Below are 18,886 nucleotides of genomic sequence, written 5' to 3'. Positions count from 1 at the left end.
GCATGCTTTGCAGGTTGACCTTCACTCATGGCTAGAGTTGTGGCCTGGTTGACAGCAGTTGCTATTGCCCTCTATACATCCATCAACTTCCTGTCATTTCTGACCCCTTGAGAGTACCCTTCCCTGTTTTCCAATCCTTAAAAATGTTTTTTTTTTTAATGTTTCAGTGGAATTTGGGAAGAGAAACTAAAATTGCAATCTTGAAATCAGAGTCCCCTGCCACATGTGGCAATTTGAAAAATATATTCACCAATGTTCAAAAGGCAGGAAAAGTGAGATGATTTGATTGGTCACAATTTTGCAAAATAAAATCTCAACCACAGGTTGGGGATATAGCTCAGTGGTTGAGCATCTACTTAGCATGCTTGCCCCACTGGGTTCAACCCTCAGCAATAACCCTCCACATATTGTATATACTATCTTAAAAATCTCCATCATAAAACATTACCTGTTCTATGTTCTAGAAAAAGGCCAATAGGACAAAGTCAGGAAGTCTTTGGAGGAATACAGGTGGGATACAAACACTGGGCATCTCCCACACAACAGTCCCCCAAGTCTTCTGTATGAAAACTGAGCTGGTCAATTTCTAAATAAATCATTATATGGATACAGGAATTAAAGGTAAATAATGTAGTCCTCACAGATAACTCTACAAAACAGACACCACAGCAAACCACATCTGTGCTAACTGAACATTTGAAGTAACTAAAAATAATTCAACTGCTTAAGGCAACCTAGGATGTGGGAATTGATTTGGAGTTAAAAACACTTTACTACTTTTAAAGTTATCTTTGATATTTAGTGTATGCATTAACTGTAAGATGTGGTAGAGTATAACTAAATAGGTGATGAAGAAAACTTTCCTTAGAAGATATTCCAGTTAATAAATGACTGGTTTCCTGGCAGGGAGAGAAGAAAACTCTGAGGATGTGCATGCATGTACACATACTGCACATTGTGAGACATGACAAATTTCAAGTACTCCATCTATACTATAATTTGAGAAACCTTATTTTTAAAAATGTGTGAGACTTGGGAAATTTAAAACACTGGATATTCAATATTTAAACAGCAGTAATTCTATAAGGTGTGATGAGTACAATGTGCTTATGTTAAAATGTATTTCCAAATGAACTGATGTCTGGGATTTATTTAAAAATAATCCAGGGAAAAGTGAGAGGTGATAAGAATATAGATGAAATAAGGATGTCTATTTAATTTTGGAAGCTGGGTAATGAATAAATGGGGTATCATTATACAATTCTATACTTATGTATATAAAATGTAGAAATGATTTAAAAACATTTTTTTAGTTGTAGATGGACACACAATATCATTTTTTTATGTGGTGCTGAGGATTGAACAAAGTGCCGCCTCACACATGCGAGGCAAGTGGTTTACCACTGAGCTACAGCCCCAGCCCTAGAAATGATTTTTAAATGTATTTAATCACAAAAGAGTTGTCTAATAGAATTCATCTGTGGTGATTTCTGTGCAAAAAGTTGGGAAGGTTTACTTCAGACCCTAGGCAAGGTAAGTGACAGAACCTCTGTTTGCCTTTGGAAAACTAATTACAAATTATATCAATAGCTAGATGCAGTGGTGGGGCCCTATAACACCAGCTATTAGGGATTCTGAGATAGGAAATTGCCAAGTTTCAGGACAGCCTGAGCAACATGGCAAGATGTAGACTCAAAATAAAAATAAAAAGGGCTGGGAGTGTGGCTCGGTGGTAGAGTGCCCCTAGATTCAATCCCCAGTACTACAAAAAGGAAAAAAATGTAAAGAAGAAAAATAGTTTGTTGGTAAATAACATTAAGTGGAATGAAAAAAATATTAAGTTTCTAACATGTTCCAACTTATAAAAACCTGCGCGCACACACACACACTCGCCCACAAATTTTCAAGTCAGAACAATATGCACTTAATACTTACCCACGTCTAACATTACTAATGTTCTAAGAAGATGAAATGTGATAGTTAAGTTAGTGCATCCAGAAATGTTTAGAACTAGAACTAGCTTGATATTATGAATTATTTCTAACTATACAGAAAAGATGCAGAATGTAGTGTTTGCTTTTAGTTTATTAATTTATTTTTCAGGAAACTTTTGACTTTCTGAATATGTACTGTTTGGAAGTACGATGCATGCATAGCCTTTTAAAATGCCTTTGTACAATTTCATCTCAAAATAATTTCATTCACAGCATACACAGAAATCTAAGAGACATGGTATTTACAAGATTTAATAAGTTCTTGCTGCTTTAATGAAGAAACTGATCAATTCCTTTACAGTAGGGAAAGAAACATGGACATTGCGTGTTCTCATAAATAAGAATTCAGAATTGCTCAGTCTCAAAGCAACTTTTCATGGCTTTAGAAATTAAAATTGACTCATCATTCTATAAATCTCTGAATGCCCAAGCCATGCAAAATCTACTTGTATTAAATATTTGGGGATGCAAATAATACAGAAAAAAAATTTCTGGTGAATGTGAAAACGTCATCAGAATTAACTTTCACAATAGGAAAATACTGTTAATTCTTTCAAAAAGATACAGTAGTGGTGCAACACAGACAGTGCCCAACTTTGATTTTTTTAAAGTAGCATTTCACTTGTCATTTTCCTTTCTCTACAGATATACATACACACACTGTAACATAGACTCATTCAAGGTCTAACAATGGTACAATATTAAAATAATTTTTAACTATAAAGGGACATCTTCACATTCCAGGATACATCATTGATAATTTTTAAAGAACAATTCTTCTATGTCTTATATTCTTGCTTTTTGTTTATACTGTCAGCAAGACATTACAATTACCTTTTAAAAGACTATATAAAATTGAGTTGCCACAGAAAGTTGGATATGAACCCTAGATAATTGTGACAAAGCAATGACAAAATTTAAGGAAACATCGATTTATAATTAAAAAGTACTAAAATTGAGACCAGCTCCTTAAAAATTAAACTGCTTATCACACTTCCCATTTCTTCCAGGGAAATAAACAAATTAGCAACACTTTCCCCACCATCATTAATCTGCTCTAAAACTACATTTTTACAATGCATTTCTTTTGTTTCTTTAAAATCTCCTGCCTCTACTCTCTCCCAAACTAGCTCAATATCAACATTTTACAATGCTTAGAAAGTTTCTGGCTCCTCTATTACCACTTTAAACTTTTAAGAACTCCAAAATTTAAGGGGCAATGTACTGTAGCAGAATGGCAAACGTGCTTTCTAAAAACCCAGTTACGAAACGGTGAAATAATGTAAAATGTATAGTCAGGTCTATATGTTACCAGATATATCAAACCAGTTGTATTTTAAGAAAGCAAATCTCTTACAAGAAACAAGGAGTGCACCAACTCAACCAAAGGGCGTAGGTGCCTCAGTGGCTAGGCATCACCCAACTTAATTCCTACCAATTGTTTATGCATACCAATCTGACTAGGAGATCCTTTGGAAAAGATACCTTGAAAGCTGGGTGGATTCTTACTCAATCTGGTCATAGGCAAGAAGAAGTCTATGGGATACAGTTAAACATAGCAAATTTATCAGTGTCAAACAATATGCATATTTTAAAAAACTGAATACGGCCTAAGTTGGCAGATGAAACTTGTGCACAATCACAAATTGGCATGTACAAAACTTCCTTAAAATCAATCTCTGATATCTCATACCCCACCTTCCACACCTAGCAAATGGACTGTTTTCTCATTTTTCCTGGCAGGAAAGCAATGATTGACTAGATATGTCATCAAAGGACTGAAACCATGCATCTACTGTATGATAACAGCTTATTAACCTGGATGTATTTTCATGCAATAGTTTTAAAAGTCATCTACATGGTTTTAATAAAGCATCTGACTATTTTCAAACATGCTACTTTCATTTCAACTGACAACTGCCAAGTTAATTGCTGCCACTTCAGCGTATCATTATGAATACTGGTAAACCTTTTAGCTAGAACACCAAGCAGTATATATAGGTTTGTCCCCCTAAATTGTTTATTAACACCAAGTGGGGTTGACCACCACCAACATGATACAAAACCACACAGAGGCAAAGGAATCTTACAGGATAGTAGGACTGCTGGACTGTTGTTGGAGACTGACAGATACCAGTGTTACAAAAGTCTGTTTAAAAAAAAAAAAAAAACTGTTTTCAAGTCCATGCTTTAAAGCCTGTCTGCTTTCTCACCATCTTTTTCACAGTTTTGCCACAATTGTTATATGAGAAATGTTTTATCAGTGTAATTACATAACCACATTTAACTTTGGGAGACGAGTGGACATATTTTGGGGAGTTTTCCACATATGAAAAAATGTTTTCAAAGCTATAGGCAGAGTATGAAATTATGATTTGATGGAAAACTATGATGAGTTATGCCTTTGGTTTCATTATGCTATTAAGTGCAGCTTGTTTTTCCAGGCCTGCCAGAGATTACTGCTAAATTAGAATACAATGAGAACACAAAGGGTGTGTGTGTGTGTGTGTGTGTAGGGGGGTACCTGCTGGTATTCCTAAGGTTATAACCTTAGCCAAAATGCTTCAGAATGGGAAAATATACCAACTTTATTGCTGTTTATACTCACCCAAATGAGGGGTTTGGATTTTAAAATTAATTCTGAGCCAAGAAGGAAACTGAACAGTGGCAGAGACCTTATTTAGATGTGCTATTAAATTTCCAGTGATGCACCCTAATGAGTCACATGATTTTATCTCTTCAGTTATCCAAACCTTGAAGTTCTGTTTCATAGGTTGCTGTGATGCCTGGACAAATTCAATATGACCTCTGAAAACACTTTTATTTAAAAAGTTGTTCATTTTAAACTCTTGTATTCATCTTTTTTCTTTTTGTGGTACTGGGGGGGTCAAACTTAGGGCCTTGTGCATGTTAAGCATATGCTCTACCACTGAGCTACACCCCCATCCAATATTTCCTAACCATTTTTTTCTTGCTCCCCAAACAATGCAGTGTGCAACTTTGATATTGGCCAACTGTAATTTCCCTCACATTGGTTTATTACATATGTGTAAATAAATCTTTATTGAACAGCTAATATTGATTTTTTTTCTTCAGCTAAATTAGGATTATGGCACAAAGTATTATCTGTGCTGTAAACATCATGAATTCATCACAAAATTGGAAGGAGGCAAAAAAAAAAGCCCTATGAACTGCAAACATTTCTTAAGAACCACAGCTGAGCTCAAGATTTCCAAATAGATTTTGGAATGGACTTGCATTTGGCATACATTCACTGTGCTATTGGCAAAGCGCAGTTTTACAAGAATGTCATTTATAAAATCATACTTTGTAAGGATTTGTTATTTTTTAAAACGGCCTAATAAAAGCATACAGTAACTTAAAAATATATCTCTTATATGGCATAATCAGGTCTTAGTTACCAGTGTTGATATAGCTTGATGAAACCTTGTACAAGCCAAAGGGATCTTACCACCTCTGATTGTACTTTCCAATGATGGGCATAATATGCCTAATTCCTGACTGCTACAAATCACATTTTAAAACATATTGTTTGTGTTTGAAATTACCCCTGAAAAAAAGCAGCAATTAAAAATATCTCTATTATTTTGCAAAAAAAAAATCATATTCTGGGTGCTTTTTCCTGTCCTTCTCTTCATAGGAAGCATGGGAAGAAGCACAGGGAGCCTTGGTTTTCCAGAGAGCTGTGGCCAGGTAAGCCTACTCTGGAATTCACAGTTTGTCTGCATAAACTGTTAACTTTTCATAATATCATTCAAGGTTTGACTTCAAAAAAAACATAAGGGCCACTCAGCAGTAACTTTAACAATTGGGATTCCACAGAAGAGCTCTTGACTTAGCTCTGTGTACATTCTTTCAGGAGTGAATCCTTCCCCAGTTTCAAGTATTCCTTTCTACCTCTAACTCTGCAATGAGTTAAGAAAGGAAAAAAGAAAGACCTCACCATATTCCTTTTGTGAGCACAGTGACCACAGTGCCATTCCTCCTCCTACCCCCCCCCTGTGCAATTGAAAATGAAAAGGCTGGGCAGATGAATAGACTCCTGAGGTTTCCTTTTCTCATGGTGCTCAAAAAGTTTCACTCTTAACCTGGTGCCAACTCTTCTGAATTCAAGTGTACCGTGGCATCTCACACTGCTCACAGCGATTTAGTGCTGGGTGGTTAAGAAAGGTGCAGCTGTCACAATTCCACGGAGCCCCTTCGTAGTCTTCATCTCGGGGTTGTATCCGAGGACTGTGTGTGGAGCCAGTTAGATTCTCTGAGGGAAGTGAAGATTAAAGAGAGAGGGGGGTAAAGATAAAGTTTTTTTCCCCCCAAGTACAATCCAAAAAGCAAGGGACGTAACTTTCTGCCTTATGTGTAAGGCACTTAGTAAGCACATCTACTAGAAAAGCATAACTGAGCAGAATGCAAAATATAAAGTTTGTTCTAAACAGTCCATTTTTTTTTTTTTTTTTTTTTGCTATAAGACAGAAGCTGAGTGTGGTGTTGCTCACCTGTATCCCAGCTGCTTGAGAGGCTGAGACAGGAGGATGACAATTTCAAGACCAGCCTGGGCAATTTAGCAAGACCCTGCCTCAAAATTAAAAAGGGGGCTGGGGATGTAACTAATATCTAGCATGCACAAGGCCCTGGGTTCAATCCCCAGCACTGCCAAAATGAAAAAAGATGGACAGAAGTCCAGAACAGATTATCTTCCTAAAAGATTACTCATAGATAGTGGATATTTATGCTTTATTCCAGCCAAATGGAAAAAAAAATGGACATGTAAGAAAACATGTCTTCCCTGACAATCTCGGCCTACTTTGACTTTTTTTCTGTTACTATACACATAATATAGCAAATATCTGATATATGTGCCTTTTCCCATGAGATATTTAAACTCCAATACACATGTGCTTTGTACTAATGGTTCATAAATGGCAGGGGAGAGTTCGTAAGAAAAATTTCCCCAGAATAGTGAAAAGATAGACTTCAGTTTTTCTGAAAGCCAAATTACATTCAATATAAAAGGCTATTATTCCCAGATTCTTTCTTACTTTTTTGGCATTCAAATGTCCTTCATATGTTTTGAAAAAAAATGTCTATAATTGGCAAAATCAAATGCTGGCAAATTTAAGTTGGCCTCCAAGGTTTTATAAAAATTCGAAACTTGTATTCGTGTTGAATCTTCATTCTTCCTAATCATCACACTTAAAAAGGCTCTGCTTCTAGGGTCCATTTGTAAATCCTGCCTTTTAGGAACAGTCCCTATTAAGAGCAGGGTGAGTGAAGAGAAGGCTAAAGGTTTCCTGATGAAATCTTCCCTGGAATCTGGGGTAAGATCAAGAGGCTGGGAATGTCCACCTATAGGACACTGGAAACCCTCACTATGTTCTGGAAATACGATTAAGATCTAAGGTAAGCAATCTTTCCAAATAGTTAACAAAAATAAACTGAGATATGGGAAAGCTCTGTCAGTTATGGTTCTGGGTTAGCATATTTCCCACTAAAAATTAACTAGCTTACTTCTGGGTTATCAATTTGTCTTTCATGGCAAATGACTAGTGTGACCATTCCCTGAGAACTGAGGTTCAGATTCTGAACCTTACCCTATGATAAGGCTCAGCCCCTATTGGGAAGGTTGTCTTAGTTATACAATGACTAAAAATTGCTGGGTTCTTTACCCTATTCCTTTGACTACATAAGAAAGATGGGCTCATTTCTCTTGTTTCAATTGCTGCATTAAGGGGAATTTAAGAACTAGCAAGTAGTATACTTACACAAACATATACAATACTTTTAGAAATCTCATTTCAACTGAATGCCAGGATAAACCATTAGAATATTTCAGTGAGAAGTTCATAATAATCCAGAACTTTCAAGTCATTTTGAAATTGTTTATTTGGCCTTGCTCTCTATATATGCTATTTCCTTGGAGCTTGACCCACCTAATATGGTGGCCACTGAGTGTTTGAAAGGTGATGAGTCTGATTTGAGATGTACTGTAAGTGGATAAAAATCACTAACTTTACCCTGATTTCATATTGAAATATTTTATATATATTGGATTAAATAAAATATATTAATCTTTATTTACTATTTAGGGTGATTACTAGAACATTTTGAATTATATACATGGCTTGCAATATATTTCAATTGGACAGCATAGCCTTAAAATTTAACTCTGTATAGAGAAAAAAATTTGCAGGGTAGCGGGGTGGTTTCTGGGAATTGAGCCCTGGGGCACTTTTGTCACTCAGCTATATCTCTAAGGTCTTGCTAAGTTGTTAAGACTCAAACTTGGAATCTTCCTGTCTCAGCCTCCCAAGTAGTTGGAATTATAGGTGTGTGCTCCCTATTCCTGGCTTAGGGAATAATTTTTGAAAGCAAAAATTAAGTTTGGTTTTACTTTTATGGTAACTCTACATAAGTTAACATGTGTCTGTGGACATTCTGGACACACAAGTACAAACCATCTGCAGCTGCTGCCTGGGTGTCATGAACATCCGCCTGTACTTTGGAGGTCACACTAATTCTTCGAGCTTTTCTCTCAATTGTGCAGGGGTCTGAGGAGTCTGTTTATTTAAAAAAAGGAAAGAAAAAAGAAAAAGAAAAAAAGAAGAAAAAGGAAAAAAAAGCAAGAAAAAAAGAAAAAAAAAGAAAAAAGCAAAGCCAGTAAGAAGAGATCAAGTGATTCTTTAGCAAGAGTAAAAAGGCTCACAAAGTTTACTCCTGCAACCCACACAGCTGAGTACATTTCCTATCACTTCATGCTACCTTTAGTTGTCCTGTGAGGGCAAATACTACATTTAATTCTGCACTGCAACCTGAGCCACAACCTGGCTCTTACAACTTTTTCCATTCTCTGATTACCCAGAACCAATGGCCTATTTTATCAGATTCCTACTTGTTAGTGGATTAGGGGTACAAACAGTGATAGCAATGAAATGTCAATGTGGAAGTAAAATTAGGAAGATTACAATACAGTAATTCTCCAATTAAGCAATAATTAACAGGAAATTATAGGGTGAAAACAGACTACCCATACAAGGCTAACTATTACAATAATGATGATGAAATACAGATTTTATAGTTAAAGAGCAAGAATAATAGTACTTAAAGTCAAAATCGACTCAATACTATGTCCTGATCAACCTGTGCTCCCAAATTGTTTCATGAATTCTAATTACCCACATCTGCAGCAGACATTTTGCAACATAGGCAATAATTGTATGTATCCTGACTTCTTGTAGAATGTTTCTATGAATTAATAGGTTATTAGTAAATAATCTTTGTATTAAGTAAAAATGAAAAATGGCAGACTTCATATTATTTTTGCATTTAAGAATCAAAGAAAAATATTGCATTTTCTAATTGGTTTGGAGCCCCTGTGCAATCCCCTAATGCAACCCACCTTTGGAGATCACTGTTCTAGAATTCTAAGCATGATGCTTAAACACTTCAACACTCCATTATCAGAATTAAACAAGAGCAGAGTCAATGTTTCCATAGACCCCAACAAACAAGGGTAAAGTTCTATTTCTTAGGTTTTGTAAAGCACTTTTACAGCATCACATGCCTACATGTCACTAACTCTTAGAAAAACTTTGTAAAATATCCTGGTAAATATTTGAACAGATCAACTGTGGTGCAGATTAGAGCTGAACAAGGCCATGTGGCTAAGATGACCAGAATCAGTACTTAGCATCTGGAAGCCAAGGTCAGTGCTTTTACCACTGTATGAGTTTCCAATGGGGAAGTGAGGAGACTTGCTGAGTCACCTGAGGGGTAATACACACTGTATTGCTTAACTGCCAAGTCCAATTCAAAAAAGTTTGTCTTCCTTTCTGTCTCTCTTCTCTACCTGTTTTTCTCTTTATCACATTTATGCACATAAACTTCTATATCCCATATGGATTTCTTGCATATAACTCCAAGACATTTATTCAAACCAATATGCCAGTTCTACCAGTTGTGAGCATTTTATTCATTTGGTTTGTTACTGAGTACTATTGCAATCATTCTGTGCTAAACTAGATGTACTTTTACAAAGGCCATGTTAGTTTAAAAAACAAAGTGGGAAAATATGCAAGTGCCTAAAAGAAAACAAATTTGAATTCATAAAGAAAAATGAGTAGCTTTTGAGAAACCTGTTATGAAAAGGCTTCCAATGAAATTGGAGAATTTAATCAAGTTTTATTATAAATTTTAACAGAAAAAAAAATGTGAAAGTTTAGAAACTATGGTAAATAGTATAATTTTTTATTGACATTTATAATAGCTTATGCTAGTATATAATTAAAACAAATTTCTAAAATAAAATATTGTGAAATGTTTTAGGTGTCTTTCTAGCCTTTTATATTAAAACTGTACATATAGAGTAGAAACTGCTTAGGGTAGGAGTCTTAGAATCAAGCATCTGTATAATTAATCTACATATGAGCATCTGATACATATTTAAGAAATGGGTTGAAACTGGACCCATTACAGCTAACTTCATGGGACTATCCAATATCGGCTTTAGCAAATTTTATTTGAATTAAACAAGCCACGAAAAAAACCTTTTTAGTGTACAAGTACTTGTAGAGAGCTAGATGAAGGTTGATATTTATGAGACTACATCATGGAATATTAATGCAAACCTTGCACAATTTCTAGCCAAGTAGGATACCAAACAGGAACCTCCTACCTCAATTACATGGTGTTGGTCCCAGAGACAGAAAACAAAATGACATATTGACACTATCACTACCACTGCTAGAAAATCACCACTCGGACTCAACAGGCTCTTGGCAATAGATCCATCATGTCGCCTCAAGAAATTTCTTTGTATATGGTCTTTCGTGTGTATTCCTTTGTGAAGGTCTGATTAAATGTTTTTGCTTTTTAAAGTCGGGTGTTTTTTGTCTCTTTACTATTGTCTTGTAGAAGTTCTTTAGGCTATGGATACCAATCTTTTATCAGACATACTTCACAAATATTTTCTCAAGAGTCTCTCCAGCAGAAGTGTTGAATTTTAATGAAGGTTTGTTGATCAATTGTGTTTATTGCTTCTTGTGTCCTGTTTAAGTACACCCAAGTAGCAAAGATACTATGTTTGTTCTGGAAGCTTTATAAAGCTTAGTGTTTAAAAACACTTAGGTGAATGAACAACAAATTAAAATTTTTGTATTATGATGATGATGTGAGGCAGAGATCAAAATTTGTGTTTTCCCCACAAGGATATTCAGTTCTTCCAGTCCTGCTTGTTGAAGATTTTCCTTTCTCTGTTGGTTGCTTTGTTGCTTCTATCAAAATATCAACTGACAGTTGAGTGGTGGATCTATATCCAGGTTTTCTATTCTGTTCTAGTGTTCAATTTCTTTATTCTTATGCCAGCATCACACTGTAATTACCCTAGCTTTATAGTTAAGTCCTAAAGTTGGTTAGCTTAAGGTTTCTGGCTTTTGCTTTTTTTTTTTTTTTTCCAAGATTGCTTTGCATTTCCATTTGAATTTAGAATCAATTTTGTTAAATAAAAAGTTTAGTGGGTATGGTGGAACACAGCTGTTATCCCAGCTATTCAGGAGGCTGAGGCAAGAGGATTGCAAGTTCATTGCCAGCCTCAGCAACTTTGGGAGACCCTGTCCCAAAACTTAAAAAAAAAAAAAAAAAAAAGTGCTGGGTGGGGGTATAGCCTAGTGATTCAGTGCCCCAGGGTTCAATCACCAGTACTGCCCCCCCCCAAAAGGGGGGGTAAAAAGTCTTAGTGGGGTTAATTTGGTATTGTATCTGCATATCAGGCTTGAAAAATGGGTATCTAAACATTACTCAGTCGTGAATTATTAATCAAAATTTCTTAGTTTATATGATTTAGATGGAATTTATATATGGCTTAATTAAAACAAATCTAAGATTTTAAAATGTTATATCAAGTAATTTTAAAAAATATTCACTCTTCAGAATGTCTTTAATCAATAGTTTGAACTGCTTAAAACAAAAAGGACTAAAATATGAAATGTATACTTCAATTCAGCCTAGAACTATAATTATGAAGCAACTTGGGCTGTTCGTTAATAATGGGATAGAAATGTTACCTACATTTAATAACTCAAATTAATTTGATTAAACTTAAGATACTATAATGCCGAGTAAACATTGATACATAAAAATAGAACAGATTTTTTTAAAAAAATTATTCTACTTAGTTGTACATGACAGCAGAATGCATTTCAAATAAAACAGATTTTGATATTAAACCATTTCTACATAAAAAAAATCTGAAAATGTTTGTTATATAGAATTTATTTTGTCCTTGATAAGAAAACACCCCTCCCCTCCCCTAATTGTTATGCTCAACTTCTGAGTACACAAGGACTCCTGTTGCCTACAAAATAATCTCAGATCTATTACAAATCTAACTTTGTAGTTTAACATTAGACCTTTGAAATTCCTATTGTTTTGTACCATTAATTATATAATACAGTTTCAATAAAGTTATATATTCCATTCAATTCTGTGCTTTTAAAAAAATTAACATTTTGGGATGTATCATTATTGCCTTGCTATGGTAACATCAAGATGGTAACTTTGTTAATGATGAACAAGCTAAAGATGACCTCAAACGGAAATTTCTTCAGTTTCAAAGAATTTTGTCATTTGTTTCTACAATGATTATGGCATGTCCCTACTTACCTTTCTTGGATGGTTTTGGTGGTACAACTGGACCAGGTTCTATGTTGTCATAAAAATTATTCATGGCTTTTGGATCAAAGTTTCCTATAAATAAAATAAAATCAACCAGGCATTTAGGACTTTTTCTTCTGCTATTTGATTTTTTTTAAAAAAGAAAATATATAAAGACATAAGAAGGGAGAATGTTTTCCAGGGTTTCAAATCTCATTATACTATTCTGTCCTCCCACTGAAATTGTGTTTTCTTTATCACTGTGAAAAAAGAACTGAGAAAACCACATCAGTGTTTGTCTCCAATGTGTTACCTGAAGGACTATTTCTCTAAATGTAAAGCTAGTCCTCCTCAGGCAGGATTAAGCATGTTGGGCATTTGAAGAGGTAAATGAAGAAACGAAAGGATGGCTGACCTGTATTCTGTTTTAATTTAATGAACAAACCATAAGAGAAGACAAATAGTGAAGACTCACTTTCATGTCTTTCATAATTTACCTTAAAAATGTATCCATTATAAATTCACCTATGGAAGGGGCCAAAAAATTATTAGTTATATTTTGAGATAGCTAAGTGACCTGGATAACTGAAATAGCAGCTCATGGATTCCTATTTTCAAAATTGGATAATCTTAACTTCAATATTAAATTTAATGTAGCCCATATGATTTATCAATGATAAAAGATGATGTGGTGCCAATTTCAGTATAGAACATTCCTTGAGAAATCTGTCTTGCCACAAAATTTTTCACTTCTCCTAAGATATTCATTCTCTGATACAGACACTGGTCTGCATTTCAACTAGTGTTGAGTCCTACAAGGTTCATTTTGATATAGTGCCAGTTTTGAGTCCTAACCTCTCTCTCTCTCTCTACTCTGGTTGTTCTACACAATTCCAGTAAAAGTTTAACTGTTATGTTTATTTACAGAGGATGGAGTAGGATACCGACAATTTAATTATACTAAATAGTTAAGTCCTGATTTCTAGACTTTTTTTCTCAAAAATTATTACCAAAACCAACAATGAAGTTACTTTTCATCAATGTATACACTGATTTGTATCTAGTCTAAATGCCACCCACTATACCTCAAAAAGAAAGTTCAGACTGGAAACTTGGTCAACCTGGTATAAAAAGTTTTCTAGAGTGTATAAAAGTACAATTCAGTATAAATTAGCTAGGTTTGGACCCCTTACGTAAAGACTTGGAAATGCTTCAGTACCAAAAAGAACTCATTGCAAGGTCACTGCCCAACAAAGCCCCAAAACACAGCTCTTTACTTACAAAACCTTAATAGTGGTTCCCCCTTTGCAGGTCCTATTACAAGTAGTTTATCCACTTGGATATGTTTTGTTTTGGGAGAATTTCCTGTAAACAATTCCTATGGTAGCTCATAAATACCATGATGCTATTTGATGTTTTATGATAAAATGCTACATATGTATTTCTTTGATTCCTTAAGTCACAGCTAATATTCTAATTTCTAGATCCCATAAGGTTTACTATAAATCCTAACCAAATTTTTGAGTTAAATGTTTCTTGTTTTGCTTCAAAGACCACTCAAGTAAAAAAAATAGATGTAAATTTCTATGATATAGTAGCAAGAGTCTTTATAACCTACATGTTATGCATAGTAAATCTTTCACTGCTTAAAGCTATCAGGCTACACAGTGACTAAGCTTCTGAAAATAACTTCAAGGGTACCTGACGAGATTGCTCAACTTTCACAGTCCAATTTTTCTGTTTATTGTTCAGACAGTTCCATTTTGTTTGTGTTCTCCTGCCTCTACTGTTCAGTCTTGCCTAGAAGTGGCAATGAGATATTATATTGTATACTCTTAAAAGATCATAGAAGCTCTCTTAGCTGCCATAATTAAGAGAAATTGTGGGGGCTCAGGGAAAAGGCTGGCTAAAACATTAAGGAAAAATCTGCATCAACTTTAATGTAAAAAAAATGGATATAGCAGTAGTTTAATGTTTAAGACAAAGACCTTTTCTTTATGGCTCAAGTTCCATATTATCTTATGTAAACCAAACCCTGGGTGACCAAAAGCAAAGGTCAGCACAGTTTTTCTGTCAAGGGTCTGATAATAGTTTAGACTTTGTGGACCTGTAATACAGTCTCTGTTGCATTTGTGCCACTGATGCACAAAGGCAACCATAGATAACATACAAACAAATGGGGATAGTTATCATTTCACTAAAATTTTATTTATAAATAAATAAAACAGCAGACCATAGTTTGCTAAACCCCGGATCTGTAAATTTTCTGTTTTGATTTCTTTAGAATGGAGCAAGAAAGATTCTAAGGACATTTCTATAAATCACTGAGAATCCTTTTAGATTTTTATGATTTTAGTTCCTATCATAGCCCTTATCTTTTCAGTGTTTTGTCTTTGAGGCTTAAAAAAACATTTGCCTTTGGTTTTTAGACACAGGCTTTCTCTGGATTCATCTCAGCTTATGAAACATTACATTACAGAAGTATGGTAACTGGCAGAAACAGTGTTGGGGACTGACTCATGGTAAGCAGACAATTTGACCAATGAAAGCAATGGTACATGGGCGTATCACTCACATCACTTTATTTCCTAGAGGAAATGAATGAAGGCTGTCTCTAATCTAGTGAACTGGGTAAATGAAAGTTAAGAGAGCTGCTTTAGTAGTATACTAATGTAAGAAATCAAAACACTAAAACTCTTCATGTATCAAAAAAAAAAATGGCATAGAGTATTTAAAGCTGAAACATCTGATAAACTGATTTGGGATTCCCCATATTTTTCAGATATTTTAGATGACTGACTAAACTGTACTATATCTTAAAACCCATTGATTTATAAAACATTCACAGTAAGATTAAGAGGAATAAATGCAAAGATATGACATAAAACACTCTAGGTAAGAATAATGATGAAATCGCCAAAGTAAAACCGTTTTTTGATCCCCCAAATCTGATCCATGAGCAAGGGGAAGGGTGATCTCTTTTATAAGGATTATAATCTTATAATGGACAAAAATTGTCTCTTAAATCTACAAAATCAAAATTATTGCTATTTACGCAGCTTAAAAATACCACACTATTAACTTATGGTTTACCAAATAATCAAGTCTATACCTCTAGATTGAAGGAGGTCAACTTCTTTCAGTGTACAGTCAACATTTATCTGGAGTTGTCTGTTCATGCTTCTCAATCTTGTCATTTCCTCAGGCTAGTAAGAAAGGACCCAAAATAGCAATTGTGGGAAAGTCATTATCAAGCCCAACATTTAAGAACTGCGTTTCATGTTAATTGTTCTGATTGGGTATTACCAAGAATTCTGCCTTAGTCCATAAGAGGGCATGTTTAAGAAGTCCTAAATGTATATTTTTAAAGGAATAATCAGGTAAAATGGGGACACTGAAATGGCCACATATAAACAAAAGCTGCAATGTAGTGGTAGGCTACAATATTGGACTGTTCTATCATACAATATACTACCATTTTAATCACAGAATATTCTGCTTCTATATTTTCATGACAAGGGAAACTAAGATAAACAACCTTCTAAACAAACAATGTTCATGATTTTGGTTTTGTCCAACCTGCTAAAAATTATAACAGTACTAATTTTACTAAGTGCTTAGTGTCAGGCATTGTGTTTACCAGGATTCTCCCATTTCTTCCTCTGAACAATTCCCTATTTACTGAATAGGAGATGGAGGCATAGGTCAATTTTCCTTTCTTCAACTGTTTCTTCTGCCTCAACCTTTCTAGCCCACCCAGTTCCTAGGCCTTTCAGGAGCACACATAAGGAGAGAGTTCTAATCTTCAGGTAAGTAAGACTTTTTGGAAGTCTTTACTTCTCTTGCCATTGTCAATTTCTTTACTATTTATATATGCATATATGCGTGTGTGTGTGTGTGTGTGAGAGAGAGAGAGAGAGAACGGTAAAAAAATAAGGTCAGTGTTTGGACTCTAGAGGCACAGGTACTGAAACTTTCAGCATAGTCCAGGTATTAACTCAATTACTAGGGTAGTTTCAACTATAAAAAGAAAAAAAAAAAAACATGTATCTGCTACTGCGGGAAAACAGAAAAAAAAATTCTATTCTGTTAATGTCTTTAACCTTTACCAAAATACATGTATTCAACAGTGAAGAAAAATGAGAAAGAATATCTTAATTCACAAAATTGTATGCTATTAGGAGGTATTATTAGAATAACTGGGAATGTCCATTAAATGAGAAAGGATCAAAAGTTTAAGAGATTTAAAAGGCTTAATAGAAGCTACTATCCCTTAGAATGCTAGAAAAACAAACAAACAAAATCACTCAAAAATATTAGGTATTGTTTTTCTTTCCTCACTTCTATGGGAAACTATGTAGCATTAACATGTAAAATGCTTATACCTTGCCTACCAGGCAACATTGTAACAGTTTAAAAGGTATAATTGAGCATTTACATTAAAGATAAAGCAATTAATTAAGGGATCCAAAGAGTGATGCTATCTTCCTAGGACCATGTAATATAGTCTCTTGAAGGCACTGATCCTTCCTATGTATTTTTGACGGTGCAAAGAGATTTTTCAGCCGTGCCCCTGCATAGTAAAGGTTACTACACATTTGCTTATAACAAAAACAAAAAAATCACTCTGGTCATTAGGCTCATTTTCAAACACACCAGAGCCACTGGAATCCACTAAACTCAGGGTTTATCTGTAAAATTCCTATGTCCCTTTCCTAACTTCTGATTGAGAGGGGAAAGTTGTTTCTGAATAGTTACTGCCACTTGCCAAAAGTATGCTGTGTTTTCATGGAGGACAGGTTTTAGTTAGAATTATTTGCATCTAAAATTCTAAGTTTTTTTTTTTTTTTTTTTTTTTTTTTTTTTAAGGGTGGCAGAAATACCTAAGTCAACTGTTATGGCACTTTAACTCTGTGGCAACCATTGTGCCACAGAGACCAACATCGAAGACCACTGTTGATGTTTGGTGACTTATCCACAGATATGCATTTGGGACTCAAAGCTGTGGGGTATCCAAAAATCAACCAGAATAAGATGAATAGTGAGAAATAGCTTGGTAGAAGGAAAACTGGCAGTTCTTTGCCTAAAATTTCCCTTCCTCCATGAAACTGTCTCATCTTTGGATCCAATTAGCAAAAGGCTGTTTCTATCTCTGAACTCTGAAAGTACTTATGTCATTACCAATTAGCAGGCCAACACTTTTGATTTACTACCCTACATAACTTTTCTCTTTCTCACACACACATATATAGATTTACAGTTAGATGCACATATCTAAACCATCTTCTGCATCATTTAATATAGTACTTTGTAAACAGCAGACTGAGGGAAAATGACATGCCACATCTCAACATTTCTATTCTCCTTAGGAAAAGATTATTTCACTTCTACACTAAGTTTCTGAAACACACATATGGCTGGTCACAAATGTGCCTTGCAACCTCATTAGGCAAGCACTTCTTAACCAACTTTTTGTACACTGTTTGATTAGAAATTAATTTGTCTAAACTTGAAGGTAGCAATATGTGCAAAAATGTCAACACTCTATTGGCTATTCTTACAACAAAGTGGGACAATGACAGCATTTGCCGAGCACCTACTTCATACCAGGCATATTACATACATTGTCTCTTTCATGTTTACAACAATATTGTATTTGTTATAATTTCCCTTTTATAGAAAGGACAAATCAAATAAGACCAGTTGACTATAGCCAGTGAGTGCCAGACTCCTAAGCCTAGACAGTTATCTTTTCCATTATCTTATGATTCCTCAAATGAGCCTCAATGAGAATTTTGACTAAATGATTTATTTCTTGGTTAATTTCTTACACTAGGAACATGCACAACATAATTCCTTAAGTTAAAGCAAAACCAAAGTTTTGTAAATTGCTTCGGATTTGTATATTAACAGGTGGGGGTGTGTGGGGGTGTGTGGGTGTGTGTGTGTATCATATATAGTAAGCAAAATTCTAGTATTTTGCAACCAATGTTTTATAAGAACACTACTGCTTATTGTATCTTATATAATTCTAAAGAAAATCCCATGGGATGGGAACTCTCCCATACACATTTTATAGAGAAGAAAATAAGCATAGAGAATGTAATTTATCCAAAGATATGAGTGACACAAGTAGGGGAAATAGAAATCAAATTTATACCCGACTCAAAAGCCCACTCACAATCTTAACCACCACGTACAACAAACTGTTCCTCAGCCATGCA

The 18,886-nt window shown here is 34.7% G+C and overlaps 2 protein-coding genes across 10 annotated transcripts in view; one reads left to right on the top strand and one right to left on the bottom strand.

The window, feature by feature from the left end:
• The window catches only part of Gk (glycerol kinase), a 164,470-nt gene extending 153,582 nt beyond the window's left edge, over positions 1-10,888 (top strand). For 5 of the 7 annotated variants that reach the window (XM_058572899.1, XM_058572898.1, XM_058572904.1 and 2 more), the window contains 2 exons: positions 5,656-5,708; positions 8,560-10,888. In XM_058572899.1, coding sequence (XP_058428882.1) covers positions 5,656-5,708; positions 8,560-8,676 — 170 coding nt within the window. In that variant the 3' untranslated portion in view covers positions 8,677-10,888. Of the gene's footprint in view, positions 1-5,655; positions 5,709-6,484; positions 7,152-8,559 lie in introns of those variants that run through there. The other 2 variants (XM_058572902.1, XM_058572901.1) reach the window with 2 other exon arrangements.
• The window catches only part of Tab3 (TGF-beta activated kinase 1 (MAP3K7) binding protein 3), a 59,293-nt gene continuing 42,474 nt past the window's right edge, over positions 2,068-18,886 (bottom strand). For 2 of the 3 annotated variants that reach the window (XM_046425296.2, XM_058572897.1), the window contains exons 7-10: positions 15,775-15,868; positions 12,672-12,755; positions 8,471-8,572; positions 2,068-6,273 (exon numbers count right to left, since the gene is read on the bottom strand). In XM_046425296.2, coding sequence (XP_046281252.1) covers positions 6,125-6,273; positions 8,471-8,572; positions 12,672-12,755; positions 15,775-15,868 — 429 coding nt within the window. In that variant the 3' untranslated portion in view covers positions 2,068-6,124. The remainder of the gene's footprint in view (positions 6,274-8,470; positions 8,573-12,671; positions 12,756-15,774; positions 15,869-18,886) is intronic. The other variant, XM_046425298.2, reaches the window with a different exon arrangement.

The sequence above is a fragment of the Marmota monax genome, unplaced genomic scaffold (genome assembly GCF_021218885.2).
Source record: "Marmota monax isolate L192 unplaced genomic scaffold, Marmota_monax_Labrador192_F-V1.1 WCK01_AAM20220418_F8-fsc00075, whole genome shotgun sequence".
Taxonomy (NCBI): Eukaryota; Metazoa; Chordata; class Mammalia; order Rodentia; family Sciuridae; genus Marmota; species Marmota monax.
The sequence above is the reverse complement of the archived record's forward strand: the minus strand, read 5'-3'. Positions and strand labels throughout refer to the sequence as shown.